Raw genomic sequence first — 17,177 nt, 5'->3', positions numbered from 1 at the left:
GTATGTGTGGCTGTAGGGTGCTGTCATTAGTGGTTTGTTGAAGGGTGAATGATGAGTGTGTGTTCCATTGCAACCTAGACGTGGATTTGAGCCGGGGCACTTCGGAGCACATATTATAAAAGCTTCTTTTGAAACTGAAATTAATAGTTATCGGTGTGTTTAGAGACTCCACAGATTTAAGTTTCATTTTCAACACGTTCATCAGTTATCTCTGAAACCGTCATAAAGCTTTCTCTGTACTCGTACTGGTGTGATACTCTGATAAAGACCAACTTCTGTCTGACTTGTATCACAGTTTGACCTTCTTTGCTATCAGTTATCTCTGTCCTATATGTTGTCAAAGAACTTGACTGCCATCATGAGTGTAACCCATGTTGTTTTTCCTCTGTTTATAGCTCGATGTACACTTAAAAACACAGCATGTATAATCTCTGTAGGCCAGAGAGGAGGAAAGGAAGATAATTTATTGCTATCTACTAAATATATTCTTCTCTCTTGTTGTTTATTCCAGCGGTTACGGCGGCTATCGACCAAATATCGGACGGAGAAGATCTACCCCACCAACGTAGGAGAGAAGGAGGAGAATGTCAAGAAGAACAGATATAAAGATATACTGCCATGTGAGTACTAGTACACCAACGAATGCATGCTAATGTTTAGTCCCAGTGCCTCAAAGCTTTTGTAAACCAGCTTCGACAGGAAACTTAACACTATTACCTTGTAAACATATCAATGCCCTTAAGTACATTTTGGAAACAAGGTGTCTGTGTGTGGCATGCAACAGAACTGTAGGGGTGAACAATGTAGCATTCAAAGTACCATCATGCCTGACTCTATAAGCCACTGTTGCTCTTGGGTGTCTTGTTTCACTCCTACTTTCTGTCACCACCTTGTGTATCTTCATTCATCTACCTTGCAATGTACCAAAGTGATCAAGATGGCAACCTGCTAGTTCAACTGGTTGACCTGCCTGCAGACACGTAACTTTAATTTTGACCTATTCTTTGCATATTCATGCAATACCTGCTAGTATAATAATGTATGAAAGCTTGTGTCCTGCTTGCAACAATATTAAAATATTCCTTTTGTATGTCCTCAGCGTTAAAACATAATTCAATTTGTGTGGCAGGAAAAAAAATAAAGATGTCAAACACCAGCAACGTCAAACAGTCAACATAATTTATCGCCCACCACTATTCAATTTTAGACATTTCTTTAGACTATCTGGTTAAATACAAAAAAAAATGGGTCGCGACAGACTCATAAACATAAACTCACTGAAACGTCCGGTTTGTAGGAATTTGTCCCCATTCATTCATCAACAGATACAGACATACTGTATGTTGTACTAGGTCATGTAATGGTTCTCGCTGCACTCTATAGAGGAAGCTTCCATGACCCAACATCTGTCCTACTTTTATCATACCGTTATCCTTTTCCTCATCCGTCGGTCCATTCATTAAGGCTTACAGTGAATAAGCTGCCGATAAAACAAAAGGAAAAAAACTGTATCATCCGTAACAGATGTGTACACATACTTAGGAATGAGGATGTTGCTGTGTGTCCTCACCTGTCCTCTCTTTGTCTCTCACTTTATCCCATTCTGTCCATTTTCTGTCTTTCCATTCACTCTGTTCTCTTTCTCCTGTCTTATTTCATCAGAACATATTTCAAAGTGCATCAAAGTAAAGGCGTCTCTCTCTCTTTTTTTATCCCCTCCCTAGTTGATCACACTAGGGTGAAGCTGACGTTAAAAACAACCAATCAGGACACAGATTACGTCAATGCTAACTTCATCAAGGTAAAAAAAGAAGAAAAAAAATGCTGCGGAATTCCTTTGCTTTAGTCTTTGACATTTTGATTACACAGCTTGGGAAATTGGGAAATTTAAGTGGTATAAAGTGCTATATGAGTCACAGTGTGGAGATAAAGTGCCTTTACAGAATGAGATTTAATGAACGGTGTGGATTTGTGTTCTTGCTTTCTCCCCGTCACTCCTTGCAGGGCATGGATGGCCCAGAGGCCTATATTGCAACTCAGGGCCCACTGCAGAACACTGTCATCGACTTCTGGAGGATGAACTGGGAGTACAATATAGCTGTGAGTATGGCTCGTTGGATGGTGGCAGAAACGCAAGAGAGACGGCAGAATCTCCCAGCGTCAACGTGAATATTTCACCGACTAGGAACACAAAGCTGTTAAGTTTAGTGCGAAAATGGGTGTGATAATTAAAGTAATTGAAATAAATATTTAATAAGGCTGTCAGGCAGATGGCGGAGTGCTTATGCTTGAACCAGATGGACGGAAAAGGGAGGGAGCTGGGATTAGGTTTAACTAGCACTCTGAAAGGCTTGAGGTTGCAGCTGTGATAATTACTCCTGTAGGATCAGAGAGAGATATGTGTGATATAGATGTGTGATCAAAAAAAGATCTCAGGGTCTGCACTGCTACTGTAGAGATGAAAAATATAGAAAGGTATAGGAATGAATATACTGGTAAATGTATTATTTATCTGTGAGGGATTGGGTGTAAATATTGATGGTAATCCTTCCTGTTTGTCTCCCTGTAGGTTATTGTGATGGCTTGTCGAGAGTTTGAGATGGGAAGGGTAAGGCTGTGATATTTAATCCCTTCATGTTTGTTTGTTTGTGTGTTCATAACAGTGCATGCAGTTAAGTATGCATTAGTAGAGTTATTTCTTCCTTGATTGTGCAAATATACAGGGTTGTTTAGCCTAGTTGATAGTGTGTTGTGTGTACATTTCAAAGTTCCACATGTCACATTAGGAGTTTATTTCAAGCCAGAAAGTAAGTGTGTGTGTGTGTGTGTGTGTGTGTGTGTGTGTGTGTGTGTGTGTGTGTGTGTGTGTGTGTGTGTGTGTGTGTGTGTGTGTGTGTGTGTGTGTGTGTGTGTGTGTGTGTGTGCGTGCGCCCGCGCCCGCGCCCACAGGAAGCTGTGTTGTTCTCAGCTGAAGCTAACTCCTTGTTTCTTCTCTGGTTAGAAAAAGTGTGAGCGGTATTTCCCGCTACTCGGGGAGGAGCCCATGAGTTTTGGCCCTTTCAGAATCTCCTGTGTGAGTAGACGAATCTGTAATATCACAGCTGTGTGTGTGTATGTGTGTGGAGAGGGGGGGTCTCTTGTTCTGGACTCCTGCATTTCTCACATTTTGTCATAATGACGGTTGTAGTCAAGGATTTTGTAAATGTTCTCCATGTCTCTGTGTTCTAGGAGTCGGAACAGGCCAGAACAGACTACTTTATCAGGACTTTGAAGGTGGAGAATGAGAATGTAAGTTCTATCACTTCTTCTTTACAATGTATTTTATTTATGAAAATCTTTTCATAAAACTTTCTTGTTTGTTTATTTTGCCACTGCCTGTTCTCACTGTCAAAAAATCAATATTGCAATATCGAAAGTGGTATTTTTTAAATATTAATGAGACGTGTACATCTCTGTTCAATTCCTTACATATGAAAATATCGCCCCCATACTGACTTTCTCCTCTTTAAATACACTATTCCTCTGTATGGCTCCCTGCAGGAAACTCGGAGGATAACACAGTTCCATTATATGAACTGGCCGGATCACGACGTCCCCTCATCGTTTGACTCCATACTGGATATGATTGGACTGATGAGAGAATACCAAGAGAATGACGATGTCCCTATATGTGTGCACTGCAGGTTGGTACAGTACATACACACCCTGCAGAGACACCAACACAAATCCACCTGTGTAGACACGTGCTGTAACAAAGACTGATTTCTGTCATAAAATAGACACAGCATTGCACACAATCATTGAATTGATTCATAGGATTGCCAGCGGGTTTTTCTTCCGCGAGAATGCAAAACAGGTGGCTGGCATTGGAAATTAAGTTCAACACTGCAGAGAAATGTTGCAGCAGCATACAAATACATATCTACTGCTGGCAAATGTTCGATTTTATGTACAGCATTTTGATGTTTCTCATGACTAATGTTGTTGGTAATGTTATCACAGCTATAGTGGTTAGATAAGATTGCGATAGGCTGAGATTTTATGTGTCGAAGCAATGATACGTTCATGAGAAAGCAGTCTCAAAGATCGCTGCACCTTTTCCAACAATAAACAACTCGGCGGTGAAGTATTCAACACAACTCTGCTGCACACATGCATGGGTTACACATGTGTGTAATCAGCTATAATGAGCAGCCTGAGGACATTTCCTGGTTCCTTCTGTTACACAGCAGGACTTAAAGCTGCGTCTCCCTGTCTGTAAAGATGCCTCGTGTGGGCTGATGTGCACCGTGCTGCATGTGTGTGGAGAAACGGTGCTTGTTAGAGCAGCTCTCTGACAGCATGGGATCAAATTTTATGATTTTATGTGTCGGACATGATGCCACATAATCTTTAGCTCCTGTCTCCATCCTGTCTGGGCGATGGGATACATGTGGTTGAGTGTAATTACTCTGTTTTTGTAGCGTGAAGAATCAGAAATCCAGGGCTGATATTTGTAAGGAGTGTGTTGTTAGTGGATTCATGCTCGTGATGAGAAGAGCGTGTTTCTGTGTCTTTGCTCTCGCGTGTTCCTCTTCTAATCTAATCCGTATGACTGTGACTGTACAGTGCCGGCTGTGGGAGGACGGGTGCTATTTGTGCTATCGACTACACGTGGAACCTCCTTAAAGCCGGGGTATGTGAACATGCACACTCCTACACATACCTAAAACATACCTGCACAAAAACACACACACACACACTTTCCACACACTGAAGGTTACATTGAGATTCAAGGAGAATTAACCCTTTTGCTGCGCTGTGTTTTTTTTTTTCTTTCAAGAAAATACCAGAAGATTTTAATGTTTTTCGGTTGATCCAAGAGATGAGGACGCAACGACACTCTGCTGTACAGACTAAGGTTTGTTAGTGTTTTTTTCTTCTACACACATGGTTTGCATGTGAATTATGCCTCTGAATTTGATGCAAAATTGAGTTATATACAAAAGTGCAAATTAATGATTAATGAAAATGCAAATTAATGATTTGATTTCTAATCAAACGTGTTGCTACAGCCAGATTTCCCATGTCTTCCCACAAGGAACCTGGTAGCTGAGGTCAACATGTGATCATGTGATATTTGTCAAGTTGTCAAACTAATCGCCATATTAAATAGACCTATAAGTACAATGCGTATACTGCATTAATAGCATTTCAGTAACTTACTTGGAGTGACATAACTTACAATTTACATTTTCCAATCATATTTGTATCTTTAAGCAGCATACATTCAAAATAATGAGCATCTCGACTTAACAAATCCAGAGTCCTGCGCCATTTTGTACCTTCTTTATGATGTCCCCTCCCACGCACGTCCTGACATTGAGAGGGAAAATAAGCCCCGTTAGATAAATGATGGAATGGCCTTGATGGAGCCTGCTGGAAGCCGGTAACTGTAATGTAATTTCTGAAAATGCGGTGCAATACACTCACTGCCTTACTGGGAAAGTAATGAGATTAAAGCAGCGTGCATCAGAGAAGGCCGTCCCATTGTTTCCACACAGGTTGTATTCCATAGCTTTGTAAATGGATGTTTTTGAGTTCAGACACAAGAACATTTTTTGCTTTAATATTGATTTGCTTGAGCCCTTTGTTTTGTTTTCTTCTCTTCTCCGTTTATCTCATTATGTCTTTGTTTCTCCATCTCCTTTCATTCTTTGTTTCTTTGTCTCCATCTCTGTAGGAGCAATACGAGTTAGTTCATAGAGCGATCGCCCAGCTCTTTGAGAAACAACTGCTGCTACTGGAGAGCCCCACCAACACGCAGATACACGATGGCATGGTATGACACACACACACACACACACACACAGACAACACAGATATTGTGCATGCTGTCTGATGTTAAAGAAAGACAGGATGTCGCTGAGTAACACACTTGGAGCGGGATGAAAACACAAATAATTAGTCACAGGGGAGGGAGAGGCTAGGAGGAATAGAAGAGAGGCCTTCAGAAAACTTTGCTCTTTACACAGAAACAGAAGAGTTTGTGAGAAAAGATGGATCGCTCCTCTGCAGGGAACTCTCAGAGGGCTGTTTTCTGTTAGACCCATTACAAAGAGCTGGAAAAAAAAGCTTTGCACTGTCAGTCACCACTGCCCTCTTTCTAATTTACTTCACACTATCCTTCATTGCTCACCCCCCATACATGAAGTGTCCTTATTTGCCCCCGTTCCACCCTCCATTGCACTAGAAGTACGACCAAACCAAAAGTTTACTCATATGATGAAGTAATTCATTCATAAAATCAAAGATGGGGCAATAGATTCGGCCTCAGTCTTGACTTTAAGGGACTATGTCCATGTCGTGGTTTTTTTTAAGCATTTCTAGTTAAAAGGGCTGGTGAGGTCACTGTCAAAAAACAGTTTTTGCAGTGGCTTTCTATCCTGTCAGAAAGACACCATCATAACAAAGAACGAAAAAGCCCATTTTCCATTGAGTGTGTATTTTGTCTCTCTTTGGTGGATCTTCCTCCTTGCTTTAATGTTACGGTTGTCAGATTTTTCAGCGAAAAGCTCATCCATACAAAGTATAAAGCAAGCATCCTCCAGTTGGTGCTCATGGTGAATAAAACAGTGTCAAACAAATAGATAGTAGCCCAAATAGATAAGAAAAACCAAAGGGGCAATGCTAGTTTATCATACAACTGTGGTTATAGTGGTGATATCATGTCAAGAAGATATTGTTGCCATAGAAACATTAAAAAAAAAAAAAACGTGTGGATGAAGACTCCAGTTACTCTTCATTGGAAGAAGTTTAAGTTACAGAAACATTACACTTGTATTGAAAGCACTTTGAAGTGATTTCACATTAAGCATTGAATGTTGTAGAATTTGGTTGTGTTCCCCTGCTACTTAGTGGAAAAAGTAATTTAAATTCAAAGGGGCTTGATTGGCATTGGAAACGTATATTTACATTGCCAAAGCAAGTGTGAAATAAAGACAAAGGAGTCTCTCTCTCCAGAAACAGTAACACACCCAGTCACACTGCTACTGGAAAATGTAGTTAAACTAATAGCGCCGCTGCTCCCCAACACGATTATGTGTATATGTGGGAAAATAAAAGCCAGAAAGCCAGAGGACAGAAGCATCGACGAGACGGTGTGTGTGTCAGATTGACACGCCTAAATACAGAGGACACAGAGAGAGCGCATTGGCAACAACCCATGAGTCGACTTCCTGCTTCGGAAGCTCTGATGACATCACCCCTCTCCCAGAATGCACTCTTGAGTCTGAGAATAGACAAGCATCCGTTGGGAAAGGGAGATCCTTGCAAGGGGACGTTGACCGGGACGCACGCAACCATGTTTACACACTTTCTAACTTTACTGTACTACACTTTTACTACTTAAAGTTTGAACAATTAATCATTTAAAAGAAGGCGTGTGTAAACGGAGGAAGACAGCAACTCCCGTACGAGTGTTGCTACTCATTATAACCTTGTCATTATCTTACAAAGAACATTATCAGTGTGTTTGTACTGACTCAGTTCATACACACATTGACTCATGTCCAGTCAGCCATTGTTAGGGACTAAAACACCCACATAGGTGCTCTCAATGGCAGTAGGAACAATAAGCCTCCACATGCACACATCCCACACGCGTTTTTCTGCTCGCACGCAGGCGTCATTGTTCGTAGGACGTAATCCTCCCAGATTGATTCTCCACTACACACATGGACACGCAGCCAAATGAGATGCAGTCATGCCTCCGTCTTTTCTCTGAGTTAGTTCCTGAGAAGATGTAAGTGCTCACACGTACACGAAGAGCGGAAGTGGCCTCTTTTGCCCTCTCTGTCTCGGGTTTGTGATGAAGTGGTCCCGTCGTCTTCTCATTATCAGAGGGGAGAGAGAGTCAAATGAGTGAGTCACCGGGCGAAGAGAGGAGGAGGAACCGGAGAGGAAGAGAGAGAAGATTAGTCAGGAGGAGGAGAGCTTCTTCAGTGAAGCAAATTTGTAGCAACTTTGTAGCAACATTCCAGAAACATCTCAAACTCTTTTATTTGGTACACTCAGATTGTTTTATACGCTAATTACTTCAGAAAACGCTGAGCAGTGAAGCCAAAGCTGATAACATGATATCATTATAATTCATTATTGCATAAATACATTTTTTTTTTATTAAATTAAACACAATTAAAGAATTGTGACCAATAAACATGCACTGGGTGGGACGTTATACAGTTCAAACATAAGCTGCTCATTGGAGGACAAATTATGTAATGGAGATACTGTTTCTAAACTTCTCCCAACACATCTTTGGCGTTTCTATACTGCAATTTAATTTTATGTAGTGGCTGAGTCGAGCGGTATGGCGGCTCCGCTCTTATTTTTGTTTCTGTGTGTGAATTGTCCAGAATGAAAGCAGTCCAGACAAAGCAGGCCAGCAGTCGGACGACGAGCGATGGGACACGCCTCCTCCAAAACCTCCCCGCATACGCAGGTAAGAAACGTGTATGTTTGGATTGTCGAAGCGGTTTAAACTTGCAGAATGGATGTAGTCGAAGAATAAAATAACCCACACTCATCCTCCACACAGATGAATGAACACACACACACAGAAGTGAGCAGTAGGTGTGAAGTGGCCCGTCACGGAGCACAGTGGGAGTCATGTGTCGTAGGAGGAAGGCAACAACAACAACAACCACCAGAAAAAACAAAAAAAACAATCACAGCACAACAGTTTGTGCGGAGCGCACAATGAAAACATATTAAACTGACCCAACAGAAGCAGCAGGCGTTGTTTTCACCAGAGCTTTCTGACACACACCCACAGATACGCACCACTTTACCGAAGTTAACTTCTGCTCGGCCGTGAACAAACGCCGTAGCCCGAGGAGGAGCCGCATTTAGAGATCATTTTGCAACTCTTAACAATGCTCTGCAACCCTCCGTGGTGTTGCATGTGCCACAACCCTCGGCTAGTTGAATTAGAACTGCTGTATCTGCTTTCATCAACCCCCCTCTTCGAGATCAAACACACCCTTTCTTAGCACTTGCAGGCATCTGGGCGGTATCTGTCATGTGTGTGTAGATGCCCCTTTGGTTTCCTCTATAACTCTTTCTTTTAGCATGTTTATTACCCTCCTAATTCCTTTCTTATCCTCTTCCCTTCTTCTCTGTGTTGCACGTGCCCAGCAGGGTTTGCGCTCCACTTTTTCTCAGCCAGTTCATCTTCAGTCCCCCCTTTTTCCTTCTTTTTATGATTTATTCACAGAAGGCGGTTAATGCAGTAACACATACACTTTACAGGTTTTCTATCAAGCTCGATAGATCCTTAATGAGTTGCCCCAGCACTGTTGCTTTAATGTCAAGGGAGACGTCTTGTTGCCAGGAGACTGTTTCACTTAATTACCTGTTGCTAGAAGCGTTTTCTAAAAATGTCTACTTTGACAACATTTCACTCTCCCTAATTCCAAACCTTCATGATAGCAGATTAATCATTCATGGCAGCCGACATGACCTTTGTTGTGTTCCCTCACTGCACTAAAATGATGGTTGCTCTTGCTGTGCTTGATTTGTATTCTGTACCAGACGCTTCCATGGGAAAGCAAACATTTTTTCAAGGGTTCTAATTTTGGGATTTAGCTGCAAGCGATCTGTTTACTGAGAAGGTTCTTTCCTGCTCTAAGTAAAACATACAAATTTGAACTCGGGAGATCCTGCCAAGAGTCTCTCTCCTGAAAGAATCCTAAATCTCAGTATGTGACTTTCTCTCTCGGCTCTAAAGGAATAATGTCCAGGCCAGGTTTAAGCCTGGGAGTATTTTAGTGATGGTAAGAGCTATTTTTACCAACATAGTCCACATTCTGCTGGCCGCACTCGCCCTGGGTCACTTCAGCAGTGTGAGTGTGTGTTTGTGTGTGTGAGTTGGAGAAGGAAACGTACTGCTGGCTCTCCAATGAGGCTGGCATGATGGTCTCAGATACTGAGTCACGACTTTTACACCCATACACACATATTCACAACCACGCCCTGAAGAGTCATATCCTCCGAACTTTCAGACCAATATGTGTCTGTGGCGAAGTATCGAAGACTATGCTGGTTTTCGACAGTATTTGATGGATGTAATGTATGTGTATAGGATTTAAATTAGATTTAAAGTTCTATCGCATCCCTGAGAGACTGCTACCCTTCAACCCCTTCACCTATCCATGTGAGATTATTAAGGAAACTATGGTTTGTGCGTCATAAATTACTAAATGAGAAGAAGAAGTGTAGTTCAAGTGCGAGGTTCGCTGCTTTTCTTGGATGTCTGTGTGAATCTATCCTCGGCACGACCTGAAACCAGGAAGAGTCTCTTTAAGCTTTATCACCTCAGCGAACCAACGCTCTAATTAAAAATACAGTTTCTTCCCTCTGGAGTGCGTGTGGAGGACGTAGCACGTGTGTGTGTGTGTGTGTGTGTGTGTGTGTGTGTGTGTGTGTGTGTGTGTGTGTGTGTGTGTGTGTGTGTGTGTGTGTGTGTGTGTGTGTGTGTGTGTGTGTGTGTGTGTGTGTGTGTGTGTGTGTGTGTGTGTGAGAGTTTATGTGTGTGTGTGTGTGTGTGTGTGTGTGTGAGTTTATGTGAGTGTGGGTGGTGCATATATTTCGAGTTCTCGTGAAGGCTCACATCTGTGTGCAATGCATACATGTGTGTGAGTTTTGGTTATTTGCGTACACGTGTGCATAGTGTTAGTGTGACCGAGGATGGTTCCTGACTGTGTCACCAGCTTCTGTGAAGACAGAATTTATATTAAGACAACTGTGTTTAATGAATGTTGTCAGTCGTTTCCTGTGTATACACCAGCCTCCACTTAAAAGGTGTTGTTTACAAATGCTTCAATAAGTTATCTACTTAAAACTGCATCATAGTGTGTTGTTAAAGTCCATTTATTACATGTTTATATACTCCAGAGGAATGCTAGAGACTACAACTTCAATTGATGCTATATTTGAGTGCATCCTTGCATTTTTCATAGATGTCCTTGTGCTGCAGCTAACAGATGTGTGATGCACTTTATACTCTTTGATAATACTTATTTGCTTTTCTGTGACTTAGTCGTGTTTGCTCATATAACAGCTTAGCTTTTCCTTTAGCAACGGTTTTAATTGAATCTTTTCTCATCTTCGAGGGACGCAGGGCCCGAATATACTCTAAATGATTCATATCCCCATGGAAACAAGCAGCACCAGTGGGAATCAGCTGTTATTTTTAAATGTGTCTTTTGCGGAAGGAAGAGGAAGAAAATCTCCAGAGTAATTTATTTTTTCATTAAAGGGAATTCCTTTAAGCTTGAGGCCAGATATTACCGATAAGAGACCCATAAGATACAACTTGAGCTAGAAGCTCTTAAGTTGTGGAGCTCTGACTCCTGCTGTCATGACCTCAGACCTCCCCACTGAGATTGTAACAAAAGTTATTAGTCTTGCGTTTCTGTATTTAGCAATTAGATCTAACCCCTTCGGAATGATTCGGTGTAAATCATTGCTTGCCCTCCACGAATAAACAAATACACATGGCAGATCGCAGCCTCTGTCATCGCAGATCGCAGCCAATGGCAGCTCCGACTGGCTTTATGAGGAAGTCCTTTACTGTGACTGCAACTCCAAAATTGCTCAAGAATAGAAAGTCTCCTGTCCCTCTAGCTTGCAACTTTTCTGTGTGTCTGACTTTGTATCTGTGTCTTTTATTCACACACACACACACACACATAGAGCATCATGCACAGTATTACGCTCGCTTCAGTCATGCACTCTTGATTTAGCACACCACCACCACATCCTTTCACTGTTTTTCCTTTCCCTCTGTGTATATGTTTAAATGCATATGTGCATGTATATTCTGTATCTTAATGTTAAACTTTCCATCGCTGTGTGGTTAGCTTGATCACAGCCTCAGTATCCTGTGCACGATTCACACACCCACACTGGTTTATCCATAGGTGTGTTGATAAGTAGTTTCTAAGCGCATTAGACAGTACTGTGCATGTGGGGGATTTTTTTAAGTTAAATACATACTCCTACTGCACATACTATACTGAACTAGCCAGTAGAAGAGCTAACTAAACATTACCTTTTTGCTTTGGACCAACAGTGACTTAAATAGGTTGCTGTACCCAAAAGAATATAATAAAAGCAGAAGATGATGCTTTTATATCCTTTGTCTTCCACTCTTTCTAGAAACCATAACACACAAAATACAATGCATTCATTCAGAGGGATAAACTCTGTAGCCGTGAATCTGTTTCCAGTTTGTTTAATGTCAACAGCGAAACATAGAGTAACATCTGAAAACATGTAATTTGTCTCAGGTTTAGCATGTTGCTACTTTTTTTAAATTATTCTGCCACCTAGTGGTAGGAAACTAAACTTCACAACATGATCAGAAACTCTTTTGGTTTCATTCATACAATGTCTCAAATACATTTCATCATCTTAAGTTTCAGCATTTTTTAATAGAAAATAAATTAAAGCGTGGATGTCCGAATGTCTGGCCAGTATGATGACATTTTTCATTAATTGCCTTTAAACGTTTTTCTTTCTTTATTATTTCTTTCTCAAGCAAATAAAGTATTTTAACATTCAAGCCAATTGCATTTTAGCATAATAAAAGTGTGTTAGCGTACAAGTGAAGGATCTCTCTCCCTCTCTGTTTAGTTCCCAGGCAGAAGGTGATGTGAAGGAGGAGATACTCCAGCCCCCGGAGCCTCACCCTGTACCCCCAATTCTGACCCCGTCTCCCCCTTCAGCCTTCCCCACCGTCACCAACGTACGGCAGGACAATGACCGCTACCATCCCAAGCCTGTGATACACGTCCTGGCTACCTCTCAGGTCAGTCTTCTTATACAGAGACGTACAGATTTGCAGAATTGTAGTTTTTGAATCCATCCGAGTTTAATGTGTATTTCACAGCACAGCACTCTGTTGTGTTTTTGATGGTAGATCCTACAGATATTCATTTTACTGTCACATATGACAAAGAATAAAAACAAATCTTCACAAATTTTACAATTTTTGCTTGAAAAAGGGGAATTACTTACTTTCAGATGTGCCCCGACACAAAGAAAACCCTCTGTTGTTTTCTAGGCGATGATGCATTTGCAGAAGATGTTTATTTTAATTTCCTATTCCTTTCAGAATAAAGATGCGGACCAGCAGCAGAACCAGTCCGAACCCGGTCCCAACAAGCAGACCAGTCCCTCAGAGCAGAAAGACCCAGATTTACTAAGTCAGAAAGAGCAGACTCAGGTCTCACATCTAGATCTCAATGACAACTATAACAACAAATCGACATCGACAAAATCAGAATCGGGCCAAAGCCAGACTCAGACTCCCTCCTCGCCCCTCTCCCCAGCTGTTGAATGTTCTGGTGCTCCTCGGATCGAGAGGAAGCTGAGCATTGAGATTAAAAAGGTGCCACTGCAGGAAGGACCTCGTAGTTTTGACACTTCCTCCTCCATGGGGGTAACAGGTGGAATCGGTAGCAGTTCATCCAATAGCGCAGCAGTGCTCCAAAGAAGCCACGCCTTCAAAGCCCGTTCTGGCCAGTCCCTGCTGACGTCTAGCTCCTCGCTGTCAGAGGACTCGGGCACGGAGGGAGGAGCAGGTGGTTGTGGGGAGACTCATACAGACGGAGGCGTCCTAGCCAGACCAAACCACCTCCCTGTGAAGAGTGAGAAGGGGGAGACGCAGGGAGGGGACAGAGGGGAGTTGAAGGCTGGCCATGCGGCGTGGGCTCAGGCCTGCAACAGCCCTGAAAAACAGTTCTCCAAAACCTCATCCTCGTCTTCGTCCTCAGACCGCGTGGCTCCATCCTCGTCCTCCTCTTCCCACCTCTCCTCCTCCTCTTCCTCCTCCTCCTCCACTCCCGTTAGGACTGCCCTGAGTTTCACCAACCCCCTGCACTCCGATAACTCGGAAGAGGAGAGGGATGGAGAGCTGTCCGGAGAAAAGGAGGTTTATCATACTAATGTATCCACGGCAACGGCCATGGTAACCACGTCCCCTCAACACGGAGACCAGCAGCCGGTCCGGAAGGTGTTGCCCATGTCGATCGCGGGGCAGAACTCTCCGTTACCCTCTGCAACCACAGCAAGTACGTCGATCCGCTTTTATTCAATGAGTCGGTCTAATTGCTTTAACTCACTGACTGCTTTCCTGACAGAATCAATTCACAACTCTAAAGGAAGGCAGATAAATAGGCTTCTGGATTAACTGAATAAATCCGAATTAGACAACACTTTGATGGTTCGTGAAACAGTGATTAATTCACAAACACTGAAGGCCATTTGGGCTCAGTTCTGAGGAGTCTCATTAAGTTCTACTTACTAAAACTCAGGTAAAGCGCTAAAGCGACCTGTCTTTATTATCCACACAAACATACACTCAGAGAACCCACACGGTAGAGTCATTTTCTGGGTCAGTAAAGACACAGAGGTCTCAGACAGACCACGTGCAAATGATAAGTTGTATCTGTCAACGCACACACTTCTGTAACGCTCGGCCAAGATGGAGGAAATGAGACGAGGAAGAAAGGAATGACGAGCAACGAGTGAGGGAGCGATGGAGAAACGGAGTGAGATGGTTCCAGCGAGCCTCATTTCAAGCATGGCTGTATGACTAATTGGTTGGTTTGCGAGGAATGCTGCAAATGTTAACAGGCAAACATCTGTCAAAACAGCTCTCCGCTCTCTCTTTCAGCTTGTGTGTGTGTTTGCCTGAGCGAGTGGATTTTCAAGCGGGAGAGAAGAAGTCGTGTTTCTGTGTGTTTTTGTCTCAGTGCGGTTGTGCGTTTGTGTGCATGTCGGATGGTGAAGGATCAACACTGCATGAGACTCATAAACACACTGTGCACGTCGGGTTGAACACTGCAGTGTCATGCGTTCTGTGCATCGGTATGGCCTCGCCGTCATGATGCCGACTATGAGAAGTGGGGTTGTAAAAGGCTGAGATTGCTTCTTCTTGTTGAGTTCAAAATCCTCCAGATTTTCAACTCTGATTCTTGCTGTGATTGGAGCTGACACGGAATGGTTGAAGTGGACTTTGTCTTGGAGCGGTTTCGATCTCGAATGGGTTCAAAGCTTGATGAAATAAGACGGACTGCATTTTTTTAAATATTTGGATTTACGTGAAGGCATGATGTAAATCCATTTGCTAGCTGTAAAATAGCTTTTTTAACAAATTGTTTATGTTTGAATAAATAGTCTGTCGGAAATGAAAGATATAGTACTCTTTTATTTCGGCATGTCCGGCATGATTTCAGGAACCAGACATAAAGTGCTGTGTTGAAGGTTACATTACAAGTGACATGGCATTGTTATTGTTCCTTATTTATTCTAAATCAGCCACAAGACAAACTTTAAAGATGGAAAAGACACAAAAATAACATGTTCCTGTTAGATAATCAGATTAAATTCAAATGTTATCGTAAAAAAAAATGTCTGGCATCATGCACTTGTGAGCTATTTCCAATATTTAAAATAAATGCAGAAGTATTTTGTCTCACGGTCTTGGAGTGGACTGGTTTGCGTTTTGGTCTGCTTGGCTTTGTGGCACATGATTTATTTGGGCTGCGGTAGCGCTTTGGACTCGGTCATGAAACGCTGATGGCTGCTGTTTGTTTGGTTGCAAGATTCTAACAACTGCTTTTTGTCCAGAGGAAACTGGTGGCTGCTTGTTTTGCTACTTTATTTATATTGCACATTTTATGTAGGTTAGTGCAACTCAAAACATTTTAGCCGTCATTGGACAGAATAAATATAAACTGTTAAAAAAATGTGGGAAACCAATGCATGCTAAATGTGAGGTAAATACAAATATACAAAACTACGAGATAAAAAATGAAATAATAATTTTTAGCTGAAAATTAGCAGTTAAACTCCCCATGTGATGGAAGCACTGACTCTAAACAACATGTGTCTTTGTCTCTGAAGCTGGATTTTGTAATTGCATTGTTAACTGCACTTAGTTTAATCAGGAACAACAATATAATTTGGCTCTTGCTCTCATCACTTATAGCTATATTAATCTGCTATACAACCACTTGTGTTTGTTTTCCTGAAAATGGTGCAGAGCTGGAATAACTGGCACCTAACAAATTGACAGATGCATGTACTTCCTGTTTACTTAAATCAACCGTTAAGGTATAACCATCCCTGCGTGAATCGAAGTGACTGTAGATCAGATGATTCAACATTTTAGAGTCAGTATATTGTCCCTGCCAACAAATGAGGCTGACATTTTGTAATAACTACATTATACTCAAAAGCAAAGAACCCTTCAAAGAGTTAATTTTAGCTGTCCTGCTTCCTTTCCCCTCCAGATGAACTGGAGAAAATATGATTAAGGAGCCAGTTTTCCCTTAGAGACCGACCAGGTCTCATTAAGAAAGAGACAGACAAACTCTTGGTCAATATTAAGGTCATTAATATGAAACGATTTCTTGGATATTGTGCTTGAATTAAAAATAGCCGTATTTATTTTTAACTGGACCGTGCATTATAGGAAAGTCATTATTGTCAGGCCCCTTAAAGATTCTGTTATCAGTGCTGTGTTGGTCAGACATACTGGAATTGTCATTGTAAACCCAGACCAGTGGCAGATATACTCATTTTGTACTGAAACAGCTGGAACTCAAACCCAATAATTTTTCCCTGATTACGTGTCCCCTTGAATTGCTTTCTTCTCCTGAGATGCTGCAACGGAGCTAATCGTGATGGTTATGACCCATGGTTAGTTTACTAAAGGCATCATAGAAATACAAGATTTCCCTCAGCGATGGCTATTGTAAAAATAATGCTCAATTTGAAGAGGATAAAATCCAGAGAATGGAATGAAATACAATCATGATGACTGTGGAGCACGTCAGTAGTTGCAACTCAATCGGCCATGCCAGTAACTTAATATATAAAATCATTTTCATTTAAAAGGTAATTTGTAACTTAAATTAATTGAAGTTGTTACTGTTGAAAACGGTGCAAAATTGCCGTAGAAAGAAAGAATAAACATAATTTAGTTTTGAGGCATGTGTGTGATTTACTGAAGAATAATAATAAGAACGAGAATGCAACAGATAAATAGCGTTAAATGTTAAATGAACATAAACATTTTTTTCTTTTTCATGCTTTACTCATGACAATATTTTTTAGTGGCATTT

At 41.6% G+C, this 17,177-nt stretch overlaps 1 protein-coding gene across 4 annotated transcripts in view; it reads left to right on the top strand.

The window, feature by feature from the left end:
• The window catches only part of ptpn12 (protein tyrosine phosphatase non-receptor type 12), a 37,241-nt gene that overhangs the window by 13,763 nt on the left and 6,301 nt on the right, over positions 1–17,177 (top strand). For all 4 annotated transcript variants that reach the window (XM_084038646.1, XM_084038648.1, XM_084038645.1 and 1 more), the window contains 13 exons: positions 512–620; positions 1,725–1,801; positions 2,005–2,100; positions 2,570–2,608; positions 3,002–3,073; positions 3,229–3,288; positions 3,541–3,683; positions 4,609–4,675; positions 4,823–4,900; positions 5,723–5,821; positions 8,397–8,482; positions 12,679–12,853; positions 13,160–14,117. In XM_084038646.1, the coding sequence (XP_083894772.1) occupies positions 512–620; positions 1,725–1,801; positions 2,005–2,100; positions 2,570–2,608; positions 3,002–3,073; positions 3,229–3,288; positions 3,541–3,683; positions 4,609–4,675; positions 4,823–4,900; positions 5,723–5,821; positions 8,397–8,482; positions 12,679–12,853; positions 13,160–14,117 (2,059 nt within the window). The remainder of the gene's footprint in view (positions 1–511; positions 621–1,724; positions 1,802–2,004; positions 2,101–2,569; positions 2,609–3,001; positions 3,074–3,228; positions 3,289–3,540; positions 3,684–4,608; positions 4,676–4,822; positions 4,901–5,722; positions 5,822–8,396; positions 8,483–12,678; positions 12,854–13,159; positions 14,118–17,177) is intronic.

This window comes from Eutrigla gurnardus, assembly GCF_963514095.1.
Source record: "Eutrigla gurnardus genome assembly, chromosome: 21".
Taxonomy (NCBI): domain Eukaryota; kingdom Metazoa; phylum Chordata; class Actinopteri; order Perciformes; family Triglidae; genus Eutrigla; species Eutrigla gurnardus.
The sequence above is the reverse complement of the archived record's forward strand: the minus strand, read 5'-3'. Positions and strand labels throughout refer to the sequence as shown.